At 38.6% G+C, this 17,427-nt stretch overlaps 1 protein-coding gene across 1 annotated transcript in view; it reads right to left on the bottom strand.

Moving 5' to 3' along the window:
- The window catches only part of LOC126236107 (kinesin-like protein unc-104), a 387,080-nt gene that overhangs the window by 50,435 nt on the left and 319,218 nt on the right, over positions 1 to 17,427 (bottom strand). Inside the window, exons 23-26 of the mRNA XM_049945175.1 lie at positions 11,556 to 11,646; positions 10,965 to 11,089; positions 10,732 to 10,883; positions 10,436 to 10,600 (exon numbers count right to left, since the gene is read on the bottom strand). Of these exons, the coding sequence (XP_049801132.1) occupies positions 10,436 to 10,600; positions 10,732 to 10,883; positions 10,965 to 11,089; positions 11,556 to 11,646 (533 nt within the window). The remainder of the gene's footprint in view (positions 1 to 10,435; positions 10,601 to 10,731; positions 10,884 to 10,964; positions 11,090 to 11,555; positions 11,647 to 17,427) is intronic.

The following is a 17,427-nucleotide window of genomic DNA, read 5'->3' as shown; positions in this document are numbered from 1 at the left end:
AACTGTCAGAAAAACAGCTCCTCTGAAGTCCAAGACGGGTGAAGTCATTACTGATGAAGGCAAACAAATGGAACGCTGGGTTGAACACTACCTCGAGTTGTATGCAGTCGAGAATGAAGTTAGCAAGGACGCATGTGACGCCATCAAACAAATGCCAGTTATGGAAGAACTAGATGCAATGCCTACTATGGAAGAACTTAGTAGAGAAATAGATTCTCTTGCTAACGGAAAGGCCCCAGGTGAAGATGGGATCCCTGCACAGGTTATTAAGTATAACAAGTCTGTTCTTCTCAAACATTTATATTCACTTATCACAACCAGCTGGGAAGAAGGTTATGTCCCGATGAGTATGCGGAATTTGAGGATAGTTACTCTATATAAACAGAAAGGGAACAGAAGTGACTGTAACAATTACCGAGGCATTTCATTACCAAGTGTAGCCGGGAAAGCTTATGCAAGAGTCATCCTAATGCGATTACAGATCTTAGCTTCCAGAATCTACCCAGAATCTCAGTGTGCCTTCAGGCCCGGCTGATCAACCGCAGATATGATCTTCTCCTTAAGACAGCTACAAGAGAAATGTCATGAGCAGCAGAGGCCACTTTATATTGCTTTCATTGACCTTGTTAAAGCGTTTGATTTAGTGAGCAGAAATGGGCTTTTCAAACTGTTGCAGAAGATTGGATGCCCACCTAAACTACTGCAGATAATTGTCTCTTTCCATGAGAAAACACAAGCAACAATTTGCTTCAACGGTAAAACATCAGAAGCATTCCCTGTTAATAGCGGTGTGAAACAGGGGTGTGCGTTAGCTCCTACATTGTTTGGGATTTTCTTTTCCCTTCTGCTCAGATTTGCCTTTGAAGACTGTGAGGAGGGAGTGTATCTACATATGAGGTCTGGTGGAAATCTTTTCAACATTGCTCGCCTCAAGGCCAAGACCAAAGTAAACACAGTTGTTATCCGTGAGTTGTTATATGCGGACGATGCAACTCTAGTAGCGAACACAGAAGATGAGCTGCAGTATATAATCAACAAATTATCAAATGCCTGTGAAAAGTTTGGTCTACTCATCAGCCTTCAAAAGACTAAGATCATGGCGCAGAGCACTACCAACCTTCCATCCATTAGCATTGATGGCAATCCTCTCCAGATAGTTGATGACTTTACCTACTTGGGATCCACAATATGTAGCAACTTGTCCATGGACACTGAACTTACTAACAGAATCGCAAAGGCATCATCTGTCATGGCTAGATTGAAAAACAGAGTATGGAACAACGGACTGCTTACCACAAAAACTAAATTAAAAGTCTACAATGCTTGTGTTATAAGCACCCTTCACTATAGCTGTGAGACATGGACAACTCTTTCTAGGTATGAATCTCGACTCAACAGCTTCCATCTCCGCTGTCTCTGGAAGATCCTTCAGATCTCTTGGAGAGATAGAGTACCCAACACCGAAGTCTTTCATCGTGCAAGCACAACCAGCATCATTGCACTCCTGAGTCATCGACGTCTAAGATGGTTGGCGCATGGATCCTGAGCGGATACCAAAACAGCTGCTGTACGGCGAACTTCAGGAAGGTGTGAGGCCAGTGGGACGACCGCATCTTCGTTTCAAGGATGTCTGCAAGAGAGACCTGACCAAGACCAGAATCAAACCAAGTCGCTGGAAAAGCATTGCAGATGACCGTGTCAAGTGGCGAGTAACTGTGCGCAACGGCGTCAAGCTCTCAGAGGACGAATGCACACAGGAACAAATCAGGAAGAGGACAAAGCGAAGAGACAGAGCAGCTTCTGTTCGAAGTCCCTCAAATTTCACATGTCCCAACTGCAGTAGGGACTGCCACTCTCAAGTGGGACTTTTTAGCCACAGCAGACGCTGCAGACTCTGAACCAAGTATGCTACACCATCATCCCTCAAGGATGGACGGATGCCATTAAAAAAAGAGTATTTAAAAAATGGTCTTCATGTGTTACCTTTATATTTCAAGTGTTGCTGAAATATATGGTCTGAGGCATCCAGAACGCTACAAAGTGGTTTCAGGTCCTAATTTTTTCAACTTGCTTTCAAGGGATGTCCCATTCAGACCCTCTTGAGATCTATGCCCTCTCTACTGCCTCCCCCCCCCCCCCCCCCATTCCTAATCATTTGGTGCTGGTGACACCCAAGCACAAGACAGTACATAAAACTGGGTCTATATCGACAGATTTATTTTCAATGGAAAAATCCATGGCTTATCTGGGCTCATAAAGGAAACATCTCTTACCATTTTTTTCCAAGTATACTGAACTAATTATATTTTTCAGTTGTGTTGTTGACTCATTCTACTACCACAGCTAAGGACCAAAGACTCATGCACGTTGCGACTGTGGCACCAAATCAAAATTTTGTACACTACAACTAAGACATATGCTGCTATTATTATAATAATTATTATTGTTGTTGTTATTGTTTAGGGAAAAAGATCAGTTATTTATTATAGTAGGAAGAGTGGGAAAATGCCTGGATAGCAACTCATAGTATAATCTTAAAGGTGACATGGAAGAAATAGAGCAGCAACAGCAGACACTAATGTGGGATTTGTGGAGATTTTGCAGAGGCATGTCCAGTCCTGCATTAACATAGCTGTCAGCCATGTCAACAAAGAGCTGAGAGGATTCTTTTGACTGAAACCAAGTCTCATATATGTGCTGCACCTGTTGTAGCAACTGAGAGGTGAGAATGTAAAAATTGTGGGCTGCAGCTGATTAGAAGAGAGAAGGACAGATCATCTGAGAAGCCTGCAGAACATGTACGGTTATTGCTGGAGACTGAAGGGAACATGTTTCAAGTTAGAGTCAGGTTATAGACAGATAGTATCGAATAAAATTATAACACAACAGGACCATAATACATGTAACAGTTTCCACAAAAGTAAAATTAGTTTGTTTCATCAGAACATTAGGGGACTGAAAAACAAGATAGAGGAGCTTCTTATATCTCTAGAAAATAAGGAAATTTCTGAAGTGACAGATGTTATCAGCATCTAATTCATTATTAGTACACCAAACAGCTTTCTCTGATGTGGAAAACTGGTTAAAGGCTTGTAGTTTTTCTTGTTCCCACTCTGCTTTCGAAATGTAGGACTGGTAACTGCCATTTTCTGTGTCTAGAGTGTATTTTTGTAAGAGCTGTCAACTTTCTCAGTTTTTCCTGTTTAGTAGCCACCCTGGTCTTGTTATCATGTTTTCTTTGTGCTGTTGTTGTTCTATCACTGTGTGTGCTTATTTTGTGTGGTGTTTTATTGTGTTGTTGTTTGTAACTATGTATGCGTTGTGTTTATTGACCGTATTTGTTATTTAATTTTCTTTGCATAATTTTATGGCTATGTTATTATTGTACCCATTGTTTGTTGTTATTTGTATGTAGATGTCTAACTGTTTCTGTTAGATTTCTGTGCTAAATGGTACTGTGTTGAGTGTCTAAGCACGTATCAGATGTTTCACTGAGTGTGGGTGATTTGAAGTCTAATGTATGATTTTATCAGCGTTGCAGGTTCACAGTAAGATCACAGCTATCAGTAAAATCAAAGCTATCCTGTTTTCTTTTTTAATGGTTGTATCTAAGAAGTTTATTAGGTTTTTTTTAATGGTTGCATATATTAAATTTATTTGGTTGTTCATTTTAATTGTGAATATTATCTTTTTGTGTACTGTGTTTATATTTTCATGGAACCAGCCAATTTTTGCTGATGATTCATCAATAAAACAAAGAACATCAACCACATATCTATATATGGATGATATCGATCCAGAACATAAGTGGGAAAGGCAGCAGGTATGCCAACAGCATAGACGCCTGCATAGTTGATGTGGCTGACAAATTTGTGATAGCAACTGTAAGAGCCTGCTGCTGTTTGATGAGAAATTGAGCACTGCCACCATGGACACAAGAACTGATGAAATAGCAAACAGACTGAGCACGTGGAAGTGAACAGCAGACTCATTGCCAGTTGTTTTGTAATGCTAGACACAAACAAAAGTGTGAGCACAGAGAACAAAAGTTTATGTGGTGTTGACCTACAGTTGCCATGTAGGCACCTCTTCTAGGAGTTAGTTTTTAACTACACCATCACAACACATATTCGCTAATGAAATTCATCATAAATAATCCATCACAATTTGAGAAGAATAGTGATGACCATATCTATGAATCTAAGGGAAAAATAACCTTTATTACCCATTATTAAAGCTGTCAGTGGCTCAAAAAGGAGTTCATTATGTGGCAACATGATAAAATGTCTGGCAGGTAGCAAACTAGGTTTTAAATCAAACTTAAAATCATTTTTCCTGTACATCTCCTTCTATTCTACACACAAATTTTTATTTAAAACTGGTATTCTGATAAAAACTAGTTTTTAAGTGTAGCTGCATGTTGACAACTGAAAAATATGTCCATTAAAGTTAATACTGACTTTTTACACACACACACACACACACACACACACACACACACACACACACACCCTATAGCAAATATAGCAACAGACTCATTTGCGACCCACCTCCATGGCTGAAGTCGCTAACACATACTTGTGCAGTGGTGCTGGACCCAGGGAGAAAGCCAGTTTGAATCCTGGTTGTGGAAAAAATTTTCACTGCCAGTATTTGTCCGGCAAGTTTAAATATCAAACCTCCCTGCAGTGTCTCATGAAGTGAGAGCATGTGACACTGTAGATGGTCGTTAAGCTTGGCGCCCCCCTTGGTGCTATTCATGAGTATTGGCTATGTGTTGGCACTGTGTTTCACTCTCTCCCTTCTTTCATCATCATCATCATACAACAAAACCATTACACTAAACACACACACACACACACACACACACACACACACACACACACACACACAAAATACGTACATGTAGTATTACAGATAGTGTGTACTGGGGCATGTCGTTAAATAATAAAAATAAAATCATTTTGTTCATAATGGAAAGAAAACTGGCACTTCCTGTCAACACTGAGAGGCAGATGAAAAACATGATGAGCAGTATTTATTTGGGCTGACCTCAGCTACGCATTACAAAAATGAAACTGAAAATATCTTCTGAAATAACAGAGAAAATGGATGTACTGTCTTCTAACAGGGATACTCTGCAAATCCTGTAAAGTGACTTGTTTCACATCATATCGATAAAATAACCATTTAAAAGATCTGTGGACCAAGTAACTAACTGACTAACTACAAGAAAACATCACATTAGTGCAATGGTTAAGGCACTGACCTCATATTAACGAACAGGGGGGGGGGGGGGGGGGGCATCAAATCTACAACCAGCAATCCAAATTGAAGCTTCCGACGGGTGACCTGAATCGATTACAGCAAATGTTGGGATGGTTCCTTTACAAAATCACACTATATGTGTTGTTTTCCATAGATATCCTATCTGTGTCTGTGCTCTGTCTGTAATGATTGTATAACTGGCAGGATGCAAAACCCAAAACTTCATCCCTTCCCCTTATGAAAAAATGAACTTTCAAACAACACACAACAAACATGGAAATTCCTGGGTGGAACTCTACCTAACATAAAGGAAAGGCAACCACTCACCAATAACTACTGATTTGTGCCACTTGGAAACATTCAACAGATTATAGTATTTACTTTAGCTTTCAAGCTCTTGCTCTTTCTCTGTACAGACATTCAAATTCACACACAAAATCACACAGATGCCCAAATACTCACTCCTGAAGCTACAGTTTAGACTCAAACTTCTAAACAAATTAGGAGATAATTTAAAAATTAATTTTCATGTCCATTGTCTTTTCCATGTACATACAGTCCTTGCTTATTTCTTTGAGATACTAAAATTTTGTTAAAAAAGCATAGAATTTTTTTAAAGTCTATCAAAAGCTGTGCCCAGTTGATACTTCCCAACAAATTAAGACACTGTGCTAAAACAGAAGTTGAATCATGAGCCTCATTTTTCTCTCATCAGCTGTGCTATCCAGGCCCACTTTAGTTTTTCAGTCACCAATAAACTACCGCCCTACTTTCCAATCTCCAGTGTTCGCAAAAGAAAAAAGCACAGTTTTGGTTTGTATCTCAGACCAGCTTACAGTATCAAATTTTTAGTAATTACTTGAACACTTTTTTTTTAATTTCTGCACAATTTGTAGCAAACTAATAATGTATCCATTCAGCTTCAAGTCTGACAGTACTTTGTCTATGATATGATCCTTACCATTGAATGTTATCATGCTTGTATACACTCAGTTCCGACTTCCTCCAAGACTCTACACGTAGTTATTGCTTCATTTTACATGTCGTGACTGTGGATGTAATTACTGTCCATTTTGGGGACAAATGCAGTGACAAATATCCTTCAATACCATTCTCAATACGGGCATGTGAGTCGTTATTCCTCTGTGTTAAGATGCAAAGTACAGAGCTGTCTATAACTTTTAGTTTTTGAAAATTGTAAGGTCTAGTAAACCCCACTGCATCTGAAATGAAGGTATGTACCTGGCAGCATAACAATACCCTGTGGGATCTCTTTGCAGAAATAAAATTGAATGTTTCCTTCAAATAAATATTTTCCGTCATCTGTAATCGTGTAAACAACTTAAGTATCATTTGACTTTAGATGTTACCTGAAATGGCCACTTACAAATAGTGAAATACAGTATTGAAATATAAGACTTATCCAGAAAGCGATTTTCTACAGATTGTTAAAGAGAAGAAAACATCCACTGGGCTACTGCATACAGTGGTTATTGAGCTACTGCTTAAAACATTCACCACTGGGATTGAAATGCTTGTAGGACCATTGCATCAATCTCTCTATTCTCCCATCATAGTACTTTGTTGTCAAGGGTAAGAACCAGTTTGTGGCATATGTCCATATCTTGTCACTGCTGTGCAAGGGCATACCGAGCAAGGGACAGGGGAGAGCAGCTATTTAATCACCAAGATCCTATCAAATAGCTTATTGTAATCTGTGTGTACTATTAATTAAAGACCCCCAGCCTGTTTTCCTGGCTGTGTGTGGAAGTGAAATTCAGGAACTACTGTAGGGATTTTGATACGGTTTTCACAAATAGACTGGTTCAAGAGGAAGACGTCTACACATATTTTACTACCACTATGCGTACAAGTTGTCCAGCCAGAGATAACTGCAGAACAATCTATGCTGCTTCCATGCGTTTGGCTTTGTGTTGAGGTTCCATATTCTTTGGTACCCAACTATCATACAATTTCTGGAACAAAAAGAGCTTGGACTGATAAGGCAGTGAATAACGAGGTTATCTGAAGAATTGGTGAAGAAAGAAAAACATGGAACACACTGACTATTTGAAGGGACAGGATAATATGGCATGTGTTGTACTAGAGGTGCAAGTGCTACTCTGAGATAAAGAGGTGAATTCATGATGAGCCACATCAAACTAGTCGGAAGAAAGATGGGGAGGGGGGGGGGGCGGGGGGGCGCGGTGTGTGTGTGTGTGTGTGTGTGTGTGTGTGTGTGTGTGAGAGAGAGAGAGAGAGAGAGAGAGAGAGAGGGGGGGGGGGGGACAGAGAGAGAGAGAGAGAGAGAGAGCTAGCTTTGTGTCTTTTTTTTTTAAAGAAGTCTTGGTGGTGCATTTACTCAACTCTGTAACCATAAAGCATCCCAAACCAAGGCCCCCTGAAAACATACATTTTTTCAGGGCCAAATAAGAACACACATTGAGAAATGAATTATCTAACATAACAGCCTACTGGTCTGAATACACTACATCAGTTTTATCTCAACGGCAAGAACAGAAGGCAATGGTCACTCAGCCATAGACAATAATATCTAAAGTAGGAAAAGGAAAGTTTATGTGAACTGTGCAAGTAGAAGCAAGATGAAGTAACCTTTAAAATGTAAGAAAAATAAATAGGAGATGATACATTTGGCAATGGTTCTTACAAGCAAATAACATAAAGTTCCAGGCACAGGTAAATTATGTTGGAAATTTCAAACAATTCTCGAGGTGATAACAAATTTCAGGGTTCACTGTAACATCACAAAAATTAGATCTGCTATTTCAGCAAGCATGCACGATAAACATTAAATATCTAATCACATTACTGAAGCTTCGATAAATAAACTGCAGAAATCAGATTGTAGGTATCTAATGCAACAGCTAAATTAATTTTTTGTTACTCTTGTAATTGAAGTGTTATGCATTTCTCATACATGATCTGCTGTGTAATATTTTGCATTCTTCCTATTTATCTTCAACAAACAATATTTCAATTTGTAATTAAATAGTTAACTGCAGATGATAAAAATATTAGTCTTACAAACATTAATATTCCAAAGTGTAATAAGACAGAGAAAATGCAGTATGGCAAAATAATATCAGCACTAATGGTCAAGTGTTGTCACTTTAAAAATATGATGTTAATGTACCGTGTGCAGATGGGAGAGTTGGGTGCAAGACACTGAAATGCCTGATATACTTGTGATGAAGAAGACATTGTGGTCATAGTTGTTGTTAGCCATTCTGTAACTTGGCATGGACTGAACCTGCAATGAGCATAGGTAACTGCTCATTTGTCTGAGGGGAAGGTACAACCTGATGGAGATAGATATGCAAACAAGTGGAGGTACACTGACAACTGCAAGGCTGAGATCGTTTCGAAAGGTAATATATGATGTCAGTTTACAAAACTAAAGCTTCTATTCAAGCAAAGTTATTTACCCATTTCAACAAATAATTCCTCTGCACTGCTGAATTATTTCGACATTAAGAACTCCTAGAAAAGCATGCAAGATACAATAGTAAAAGTTATGAAATTGGTTAAGACATTTTGCACTGAGCAGTCACTTAGGGGGGACTGTAACTGCATCATTGCACTGTTGCTGCTCATTATTTAAATATTTGACTTCAAATTTATTGTATGTGTGTGATTGTGAATGATATTAGGCTGTGATGATGTGAGTGCATGAGCCCTGTTTCATTATTGTTGTCGATTCTGTTTCTTGGAACAGGTGTGCAAATCCAAGTGAATTAACAGTGTAGTTTAGATATGCAGCAATGTGACTAGTGTTGACATTTAAATTAAGTGTGTTGTACATCCTTGTCATTAAAAGTTTTAATTGCACTATCACAGGTAAGTTGGTATTATTTTTGTAAGGTATAAGTTTACATATACGAAGGTTGGAACTTTAATAGTGGCAACTATTTATTTACAGCTCATACAAAATAGATACATATTTCATAGTTTCACTGACCTTCAAGGTAGTCACCAGCATTGCGTAAAACCTGTTGCTAGTGATGTGGAAGTCATAGGATACTCAACAGTGCCAGTTGTGTTGACAGTTCAAGCGGCGTGGTCTATTGCCTGACGAATTTGTAGCAGTTTTGAAGCAAATGCCGTGAAGTGTTTCCTTCAGTTTATAAATCGAGTTGAACTGATGAGGGCTTAAGTCAGGGGAGTGCAGTAGTTGGTATAGCACTTAGCAGCCCCATCAGTCAAACAAATCAGTAACAACTTGCACTGTACATGCTTGAGAATTGTCCTGCAAAATGATGGTCAGGTCCTGCAGAAAGTGTCATCACTATGTCTCTATGCTGTTCATTTTTGGAACACAACCTATGACCAGCTTAGAGACAGAAGTGATGACGCTTTCTGCAGGACCTGACTATCATTTTGCAGGACAATGCTCAAGCACGTACAGTGCAGGCTGTTACTGATATGTTGGACTGATGGGGCTGCTAAGTGCTATACCACCTACTGCACTATCCTGACTTAAGCCCTCATGAGTTCAACTTGATTTATAAACTGAAGGAAACACTTCATGGCATTTGCTTCAGAACTGCTACAAAATTCATCAGGCAATAAACGTGCCGCTCGAACTGTAAACACAAGAGTATCCTACGAGTTCCGCACCACTGGCAACGGGTTATACACAATGCTGGTGACTATTTTGAAGGTCAGTAAAACTTTGAAACACGTATCTATTTTGTATGAGCTGTAAATAAATAGTTGCCACTATTAAAGTTCCAACCCTCGTAGATTGATTTCGTTATGTAATTATGCCTGTAACATGTTAGTTAATCCTACATGTGAGTCATTCAGTTGACAACTATTAGAAATGGTAGGCCCTTCGAGCAGTAATACTGATATTGAAGTGTGACACTGTTGAGCAGAAATATATTGTTTTTAAACTGAAATTGTTGTGAAAGTTCCCTATAGGCCTACGCCAGAACTGTTTCGATAATAATTCTATAGTTACTTTTTCTGTTACGTGGGGAAGCGACTTTTAATCTGGCAAATTTGTTTTACAGTATATATTTCAGAACGAGCCTTTTCATTGCAAGCACTGCATGTTGCCTTGTGATTGATTTGACTGTACAAATCACCAAATACTCTTCCAAACACAACATTGAACAGGTATTATCGTTAAAGGGTAACTTACCAACAACTAGTTCTCTAACTTCCTTCCATCGAAGTTCAGCAGCATGCTCATGTACAATAGTAATGCGAATACGGCGCTGGATACCTTGGTGGAGCAAGAACAGACCACGGCAAGGGAGATCATCACTATGATCCACAACTGCTGGCACGTACTCACCATTAGGTGCTGTAACCAGAACCAGAAATTTCAGAGATTTTGAAACTAAACAAGTATAACACATACTGGACTGTATCAGTACAAGTATATTTATTATAACTACTTTAGTCATACGAACATATATAAGTAACAATAATTACCTAATTCACAAATTTCAAACCAAACAAGAACATCATACTTGGCATGTACATGACTAGTACAAGGTGATGGTAATACTCCAAATTTTGGCGACCGTACAGGCTGGCTAATTGGTATTGATGGCGGAAGCATACGCTTTGGTGGCTGTCGAACACTGCAAAATAAATTTTATTGATGTACTAGCAATTCTACTAATTATGAATTTATTATACATTTTACAAGTGAAAGTACTTACAACTGTCCACCATCCTGCTTTGCATCTCTATGAAGTGGGTGCTTCTGATAGTGGCCAAAAACTTCAAACACAATAGGCTGTGTCTTTAAGTATTCTATAAATGATTTTGTTACTGTAACTGTTATCTGAAAAAAATTGTAATCATGTAAAAAAGTACCATAAAACTTATCATATTGTTCAACAATATGAGTATAACATTGTAACTGTTTATGCAAAATTTCATATTAAGAAATATTAATACTATTACTTGAGTGTAGTGATGAATTCTATTTTACATACTTATGTCAAATGACTAATAAAGAATCTTAGTCTGAATACTGTATGTCAAATAATAACATTAACCCAATAATATCAGCACTAAACTGAAAAAAAAAACATGGCTGTATTGATATAAAGAGTCAAAAAATGCAGAGAGAAATAAGAGGTACTTAAAAAACACCAAATTAGAAGCAGAATAATGAAAAAAGTTCACATGTAAAATTTTTTCTCATTTAATATTCCTACACAAATGAACAATTCTCAGTCTGTTATGAAAAAAATGAAATACAATATTACTGAACATTCAAAAGATAATTAAAAAGTTTTACTAACATTTTGGACATGAAAGAATCCAATGGGCCATCCATTTCCAACATTCTTGACAGGCTCTGTAGAAAATGCTTCATCATGTCGATGCAGAAAGCTGTATATAATCAAAGAAAAAAAAGAAGGTTCAATACAACAAGTAAAAAGTTGAAAACATTCAGGAATATTAGAAATAAGGCACAAAATGACCATCAAAAGAAACAACAGTAAAAATGTAAATTTGCACTTTTAGAATTAAAGATATATACCCTTCAAGAATATGAGGGCAGTTCAGAAAGTAGTCACAGTTCTACAGTCGTGTGGCACTAGTATTTGAGCACAGAGTGCTGAAACTGTCATATTTGCATGTTCTCTGATTCAGTAAGCGTCCAGATGTGAATGTGTGAACCTCATTCTTTCACGATTTTGCTTGTTGTCACCCCAAAACATGAGTACTGTAATAAAAAATACTGCAAAATGTGAAGTGTGAGCAGTAGTAGGAGTTCTTTCGGTGAAAAACATTTCAGCAGCAGACATTCATTGTCAACTGTGTACTGTGTATGGTCCAAACATTATGAGTTAAGGTATTCTGCAGCAATTGGTCTGATTTTTTAAAAGTGGTAGAACAAGTATTCATTATGAATAGAGGAATGGTAGGCCTTCTGAGCCTCAAGCAATTCAAAGGGAATTTTTTTGATCTCCCCCCCCCCCCCCCCCATACAGCCCATACTTTGTGCCATGTGATTTTCATCTCTTTGCTCTCACAAAGAAGTGGCTTACATCACAGTGCTTCAACAATAATGAACTTCCAAATGCCTGAAAAATTGGCTACACGCCCAGGTGGTAGCAATTTATGAAGAAGGCATTTGGAAATTATTGAAACACTATGACAAATGCTTAAATTTAAATGCTGATTATGTTGAAAAAGAGCACAAAGCTACAGTTTCCAGGTGTATGTAATGTTTTTTTTTTTATGCAAGTTTTTTATTTACAGCCAAACAGAGGTTACTTCCTGAAAAACCCTTATATTTTACTAAATCAATAGTCCTATAAATGACAAGCAGCAGCATTATTTCCTTTTCAATAACAACTAAATGTTCCAATTTTGAACAGTAATTTCTTTATTAGTTTTAAAGTTTGTAATAAATTTACTTATGTTGATGTACTGTCAGTAGTTACACCAACACTTGAATCACTACTTAGAAAATCTCAAATTATACTAGAACATTATTAACAAACATATTTCTGGATGGTTCTGAGTTTCTACAATTCCAATGACTCTCAAAAAATATACCCGAAAAGGATTCTTACTCACTACCAGTACTGTTATCATTACTGTCAGCAACACAATCACAATCACCACCACCATGATCCAATGCTGCTGCTGCGTATTATTTGATTAGATGCTGCTAATATTATCCAGAGAAAACTGTTATATAACTATTACACAATTTTCTATTACCTTTGTGGGCTTTTACATTTCACATAATTCAGATGGCACTCTTAAGAAATATGAATGAGCTGATCTAACAGTACATAAACACCAGAAAACACAACATTTCTGAAACTACTCTGTATTATTTAAGAAGAAGGACCCATGTTCATTACAACCTAAATTTCTGCATAGCAAAATTTAGTTCTGGTGAAAGAGAACAGGCACTTTCATTTACAATAACATAAGGAACTGATAGACTGCTGCCATGGTAAAGATAATGTGGTGACAGGCAGCAATGAAAAGACAGTTACACAATTAGCTTTTGACCAAAGCTTTCTTCAGAAAAGGAAACAAACACAAATCATACACAGCATACAACTGTCATAGAGAACTCAAGCAGCAATCTGGAGGCATGGGGGCGGATTGGGGGGGGGGGGGATCTACAGCATATGGGGGTACAATAAGGAGAGAGAAAGCACTGTCTAGCGGAGCATGCAGTGACTAGACTGACAACAGGTGAGGTAGGGATTGGGGGGAGGGGGTACAAGGAGGAAAAAGGAGAGAAGTGGGAAGGGGAAGAAGGGTAGGTTCGTTGGCAGAGAGCAGCACACAAAGAGGGTTGGGGGATGAGAATAAGAAGAATGTGATAGGACAGCGAGGGCAGAAACTGTTGGGTGGAGTGTGTGGGGACAGTAGGTTACCGTAGGTTGAGATTGGGATAATTTCAGGAGTGGAGAAAGCATTATAAGGATAACTCCTTTCTACACAGTTCAGAAAAGCTGATGGTGGAGGGGAGGATCCAGATGGCCCAGGTTGTGAAGCAGCCACTGAAATCAAACATGTTATAATGAGTTTGTTTGCATGGGCATCCTCCTCAGCAAGCACAGAAATATTTGTTTTGTAAATGAAAACCACCATTTCTTGCTGCACTATATTTTATTTCTCCTAGACATGTTTCACCTTTTTCACTTTAAGGCATCATCAGTGGGATGAACTCTCTCACTGACGATGCCTTTAAGTGAAAAAGACAAAATGCGTCTGGGAGAAACACAATACAGCACAGCAAGAAAAGGTGGTTTCTATTTACAAAACAAAGAAACATGTTATGTTGTGCTACAGGGTGGTCTACTTTGCTATTGGCCACAGTCTGATGGCAGCTATTCATCCTGGTGGCCAGCTGGTTCGTAATCATACAAAAATAAAATGCCATTTAATGATTGCAGCAAAGTTGGTATATGACATGGCTGCTTTCACACGTGGCCATTCTTCTGATGCAGTACAATAAGCCTGTGACTGGACTGGGAGAGGCAATGCTAGGTGGGTGGATTGGACAGGTCTTGCACCTGTATCTTCCACAGGGATATGATCCCTGTAGCAAGGGGTTGGGATTGGTAGTGGCTCAGGGATGGACTAGGGACTTGTGGAGGTTGGGTGGGTGACAGATCACCACTTTAGGAGGCATGCGAAGAATCTTGGCTAGGATGCACCTCTTTTCAAGGTATGATGATATGTAATCAAAGCTCTGACGAAGGATGTCGCAGTTGTTCCAGTCTGGATTGGTATTGGGTGATGAAGGGGGCACTACTTTGTAGCTGATTCTGAGGTGGTGGGAGAACTGGGAGTGTGTGAGAAAATGACACAGATGTTTACGGAGTAAGTCTGGGGGATAGGGCTTGTCTGTGAAGGTCTTTGTGAGACACTCAGCTACTGGGCATGGGAGCTCTTGTCACTGCAGGTATGCTGTCCCCGGGTGGCCAGGCTGAACAGGAGGGATTTTTTGGTGTGGAAGGGATGACAGCTGTAGAAATGCAGGTACTGTTCGTGGTTGGTGGGTTTAATATGGACAAAGATGTGGATGGAGCCATCAGAGAGGAGGAGATGGATGTCCAGGAAGGTGGTACACTGAGTTGACAAGGACCAGGTGTGGTATATGGGAGAGAAGATACTGAGGCCATAAAGGGATGAGGATAGGGTGTCTTGGGCCTGAGTCCAGATCATGAAGATGTTCTCAACGAACCTGAACCAGAAAAAGGGTTTGTCTTTTAGGAAGGCTAGGAAGCTCTTTTTTAGATGGGCCATAAACAGTTTAGTATTGGAGGGTGTAATGTGGGTTCTCATGAGGCTGGGCTGTGGATTGGTTTGTATATGTTCCATTCAAAGGAGAAGTTGTTGTGAGTTAGGATGAAGTTGGGAATGAGGCAGTGGTCTTGGAGTCCAAATCATGTTGTGAAAGGTAGTATTTCATTTACTTCATAAAGCTGCTTGAAATTATCTCTCTGTTTCCATATCAATCTTTTTACTTGTATATATCAGCATTGTTTATGGGATTCAAGTTTTCGTATTTAGTGTCTCTGTTAGAAATTATCCCCAATATTACTAACATTAGTGGAACTCAGAACTGCCTCTTATTCACAGTGACATAATAAGTTTTGTGGATGATAGCTTCCAAGAACTCTCTCTGGAAAGCCTGATATTAATGTACTGCTTGACCTGAAGAGCCACCAAAGTGTCGCAGTCAATATACAAGGTCAAAATATCTCAATATAGGTAATTCTAATTCATCTTTTACAATGCCACTGTTCTAATTAATATCAATTTATTGAAAAATTAATACAAATGCATTGATAACTTATGGAACACTGTGTCCTGGAAAAATCCATGTTCAGATTTGTAAGCTATGATTAAAATGACATCTTTTAATGTGTGTATGAACCACATTCTGTTTAGCTTTGATTTTGACATTTTCATGCTGATTTTAGTTTTTGTAATATTTTAGCCTATCTCTTCCCATGTCCAAACAGTTATGTCAGTATATTACAAACAAGATTTGCATGCAAAGAGAACGGTCACTCTACGATGGTCCCTAAATACAATTTTGATCCACTGAATGATACTGAAAATTGGCCTTTGGTGTTACAGAATATTGTGGAAATATTTGTTAGATTTGTGAAACACTTTGTATTTCTGATGTAGGGCTTGCTTGATGTTACGGGAATGGTGACACATGAAACTGATTTGGTGTAGAATCTCAGATCGATCACGTGAAGCCGAACTCGCATTTTTCTCACATGACATACTTAAAGCTTCGGACAAAGGCAGTCAGGTAAATGCAGTATTTCTTGATTTGCAAAAAGCATTTGATTCAGTATCAGATCTTTGTTTACTGTAAAAGTACGAACATATGGGTATCAAACAAAGGATTTTCGGTGGGGAGAGACAGAACGTTATTTCGGATGAAAAATCATAGTTATATGTAAAAGTAACTTTGGGTGTGCCTCATGGAAATTTGTTGGGACCCTTGCTATTGTCAATGGTGAAGTACTGTCTGAAAGAAGGTGCATAAATATTCAGTCAGAACTTGACAAGATTTTAAAGTGGTGCAAAAATTGTCAATTTGTTTAATTGTTCATGGTTATAATAGAGGGAAACATTCCACGTAGGAAAAATATATCTAAAAACAAAGATGATGTGACTTACCAAATGAAAGTGCTGGCAGGTCGACAGACACACAAACAAACACAAACATACACACAAAATTCAAGCTTTCGCAACAAACTGTTGCCTCATCAGGAAAGAGGGAAGGAGAGGGAAAGACGAAAGGATGTGGGTTTTAAGGGAGAGGGTAAGGAGTCATTCCAATCCCGGGAGCGGAAAGACTTACCTTAGGGGGAAAAAAGGACGGATATACACTCGCACACACACACATATCCATCCACACATATACAGACACAAGCAGACATATTTAGAGACTAAATATGTCTGCTTGTGTCTGTATATGTGTGGATGGATATGTGTGTGTGTGCGAGTGTATACCCGTCCTTTTTTCCCCCTAAGGTAAGTCTTTCTGCTCCCGGGATTGGAATGACTCCTTACCCTCTCCCTTAAAACCCACATCCTTTCGTCTTTCCCTCTCCTTCCCTCTTTCCTGATGAGGCAACAGTTTGTTGTGAAAGCTTGAATTTTGTGTGTATGTTTGTGTTTGTTTGTGTGTCTGTCGACCTGCCAGCACTTTCATTTGGTAAGTCACATCATCTTTGTTTTTAGATATGTTTAATTGTTCAGATATGGTAAAATTGTGCACTCCACATAACAAAAAAATGTAGTATCCTATGACTATAATATCAATGGCTCACAGTTGGAATTGGCCAACTCCAAAAATAAATGATGTCACATGTTATAAGGATATAAAATATAAGCTCAGTCATGGGTAAAGCAGCTGGCGGACTTTGGTTTATCGGTAGAATACTGTCAAAATGCAATTAGTCTACAAAGGAGATTGCTTACAAATCACTCATGTGACCCACTCTGGAATACTGCCCAAGTGTGTGGGACCTGTACCAAATAGGACTAATGGATTCACCATATACAAAGAAGGGTAACATGAATGGTCACACTTTGGTTTGACCCTTTGGACAGTGTCATAGGGATCATGCAGAAACTCGAACTGGCAGACTTTTGAAGATA

This window comes from Schistocerca nitens, chromosome 2, assembly GCF_023898315.1.
Source record: "Schistocerca nitens isolate TAMUIC-IGC-003100 chromosome 2, iqSchNite1.1, whole genome shotgun sequence".
Classification (NCBI taxonomy): domain Eukaryota; kingdom Metazoa; phylum Arthropoda; class Insecta; order Orthoptera; family Acrididae; genus Schistocerca; species Schistocerca nitens.
This window is presented reverse-complemented; position numbering and strand designations above follow the sequence as displayed.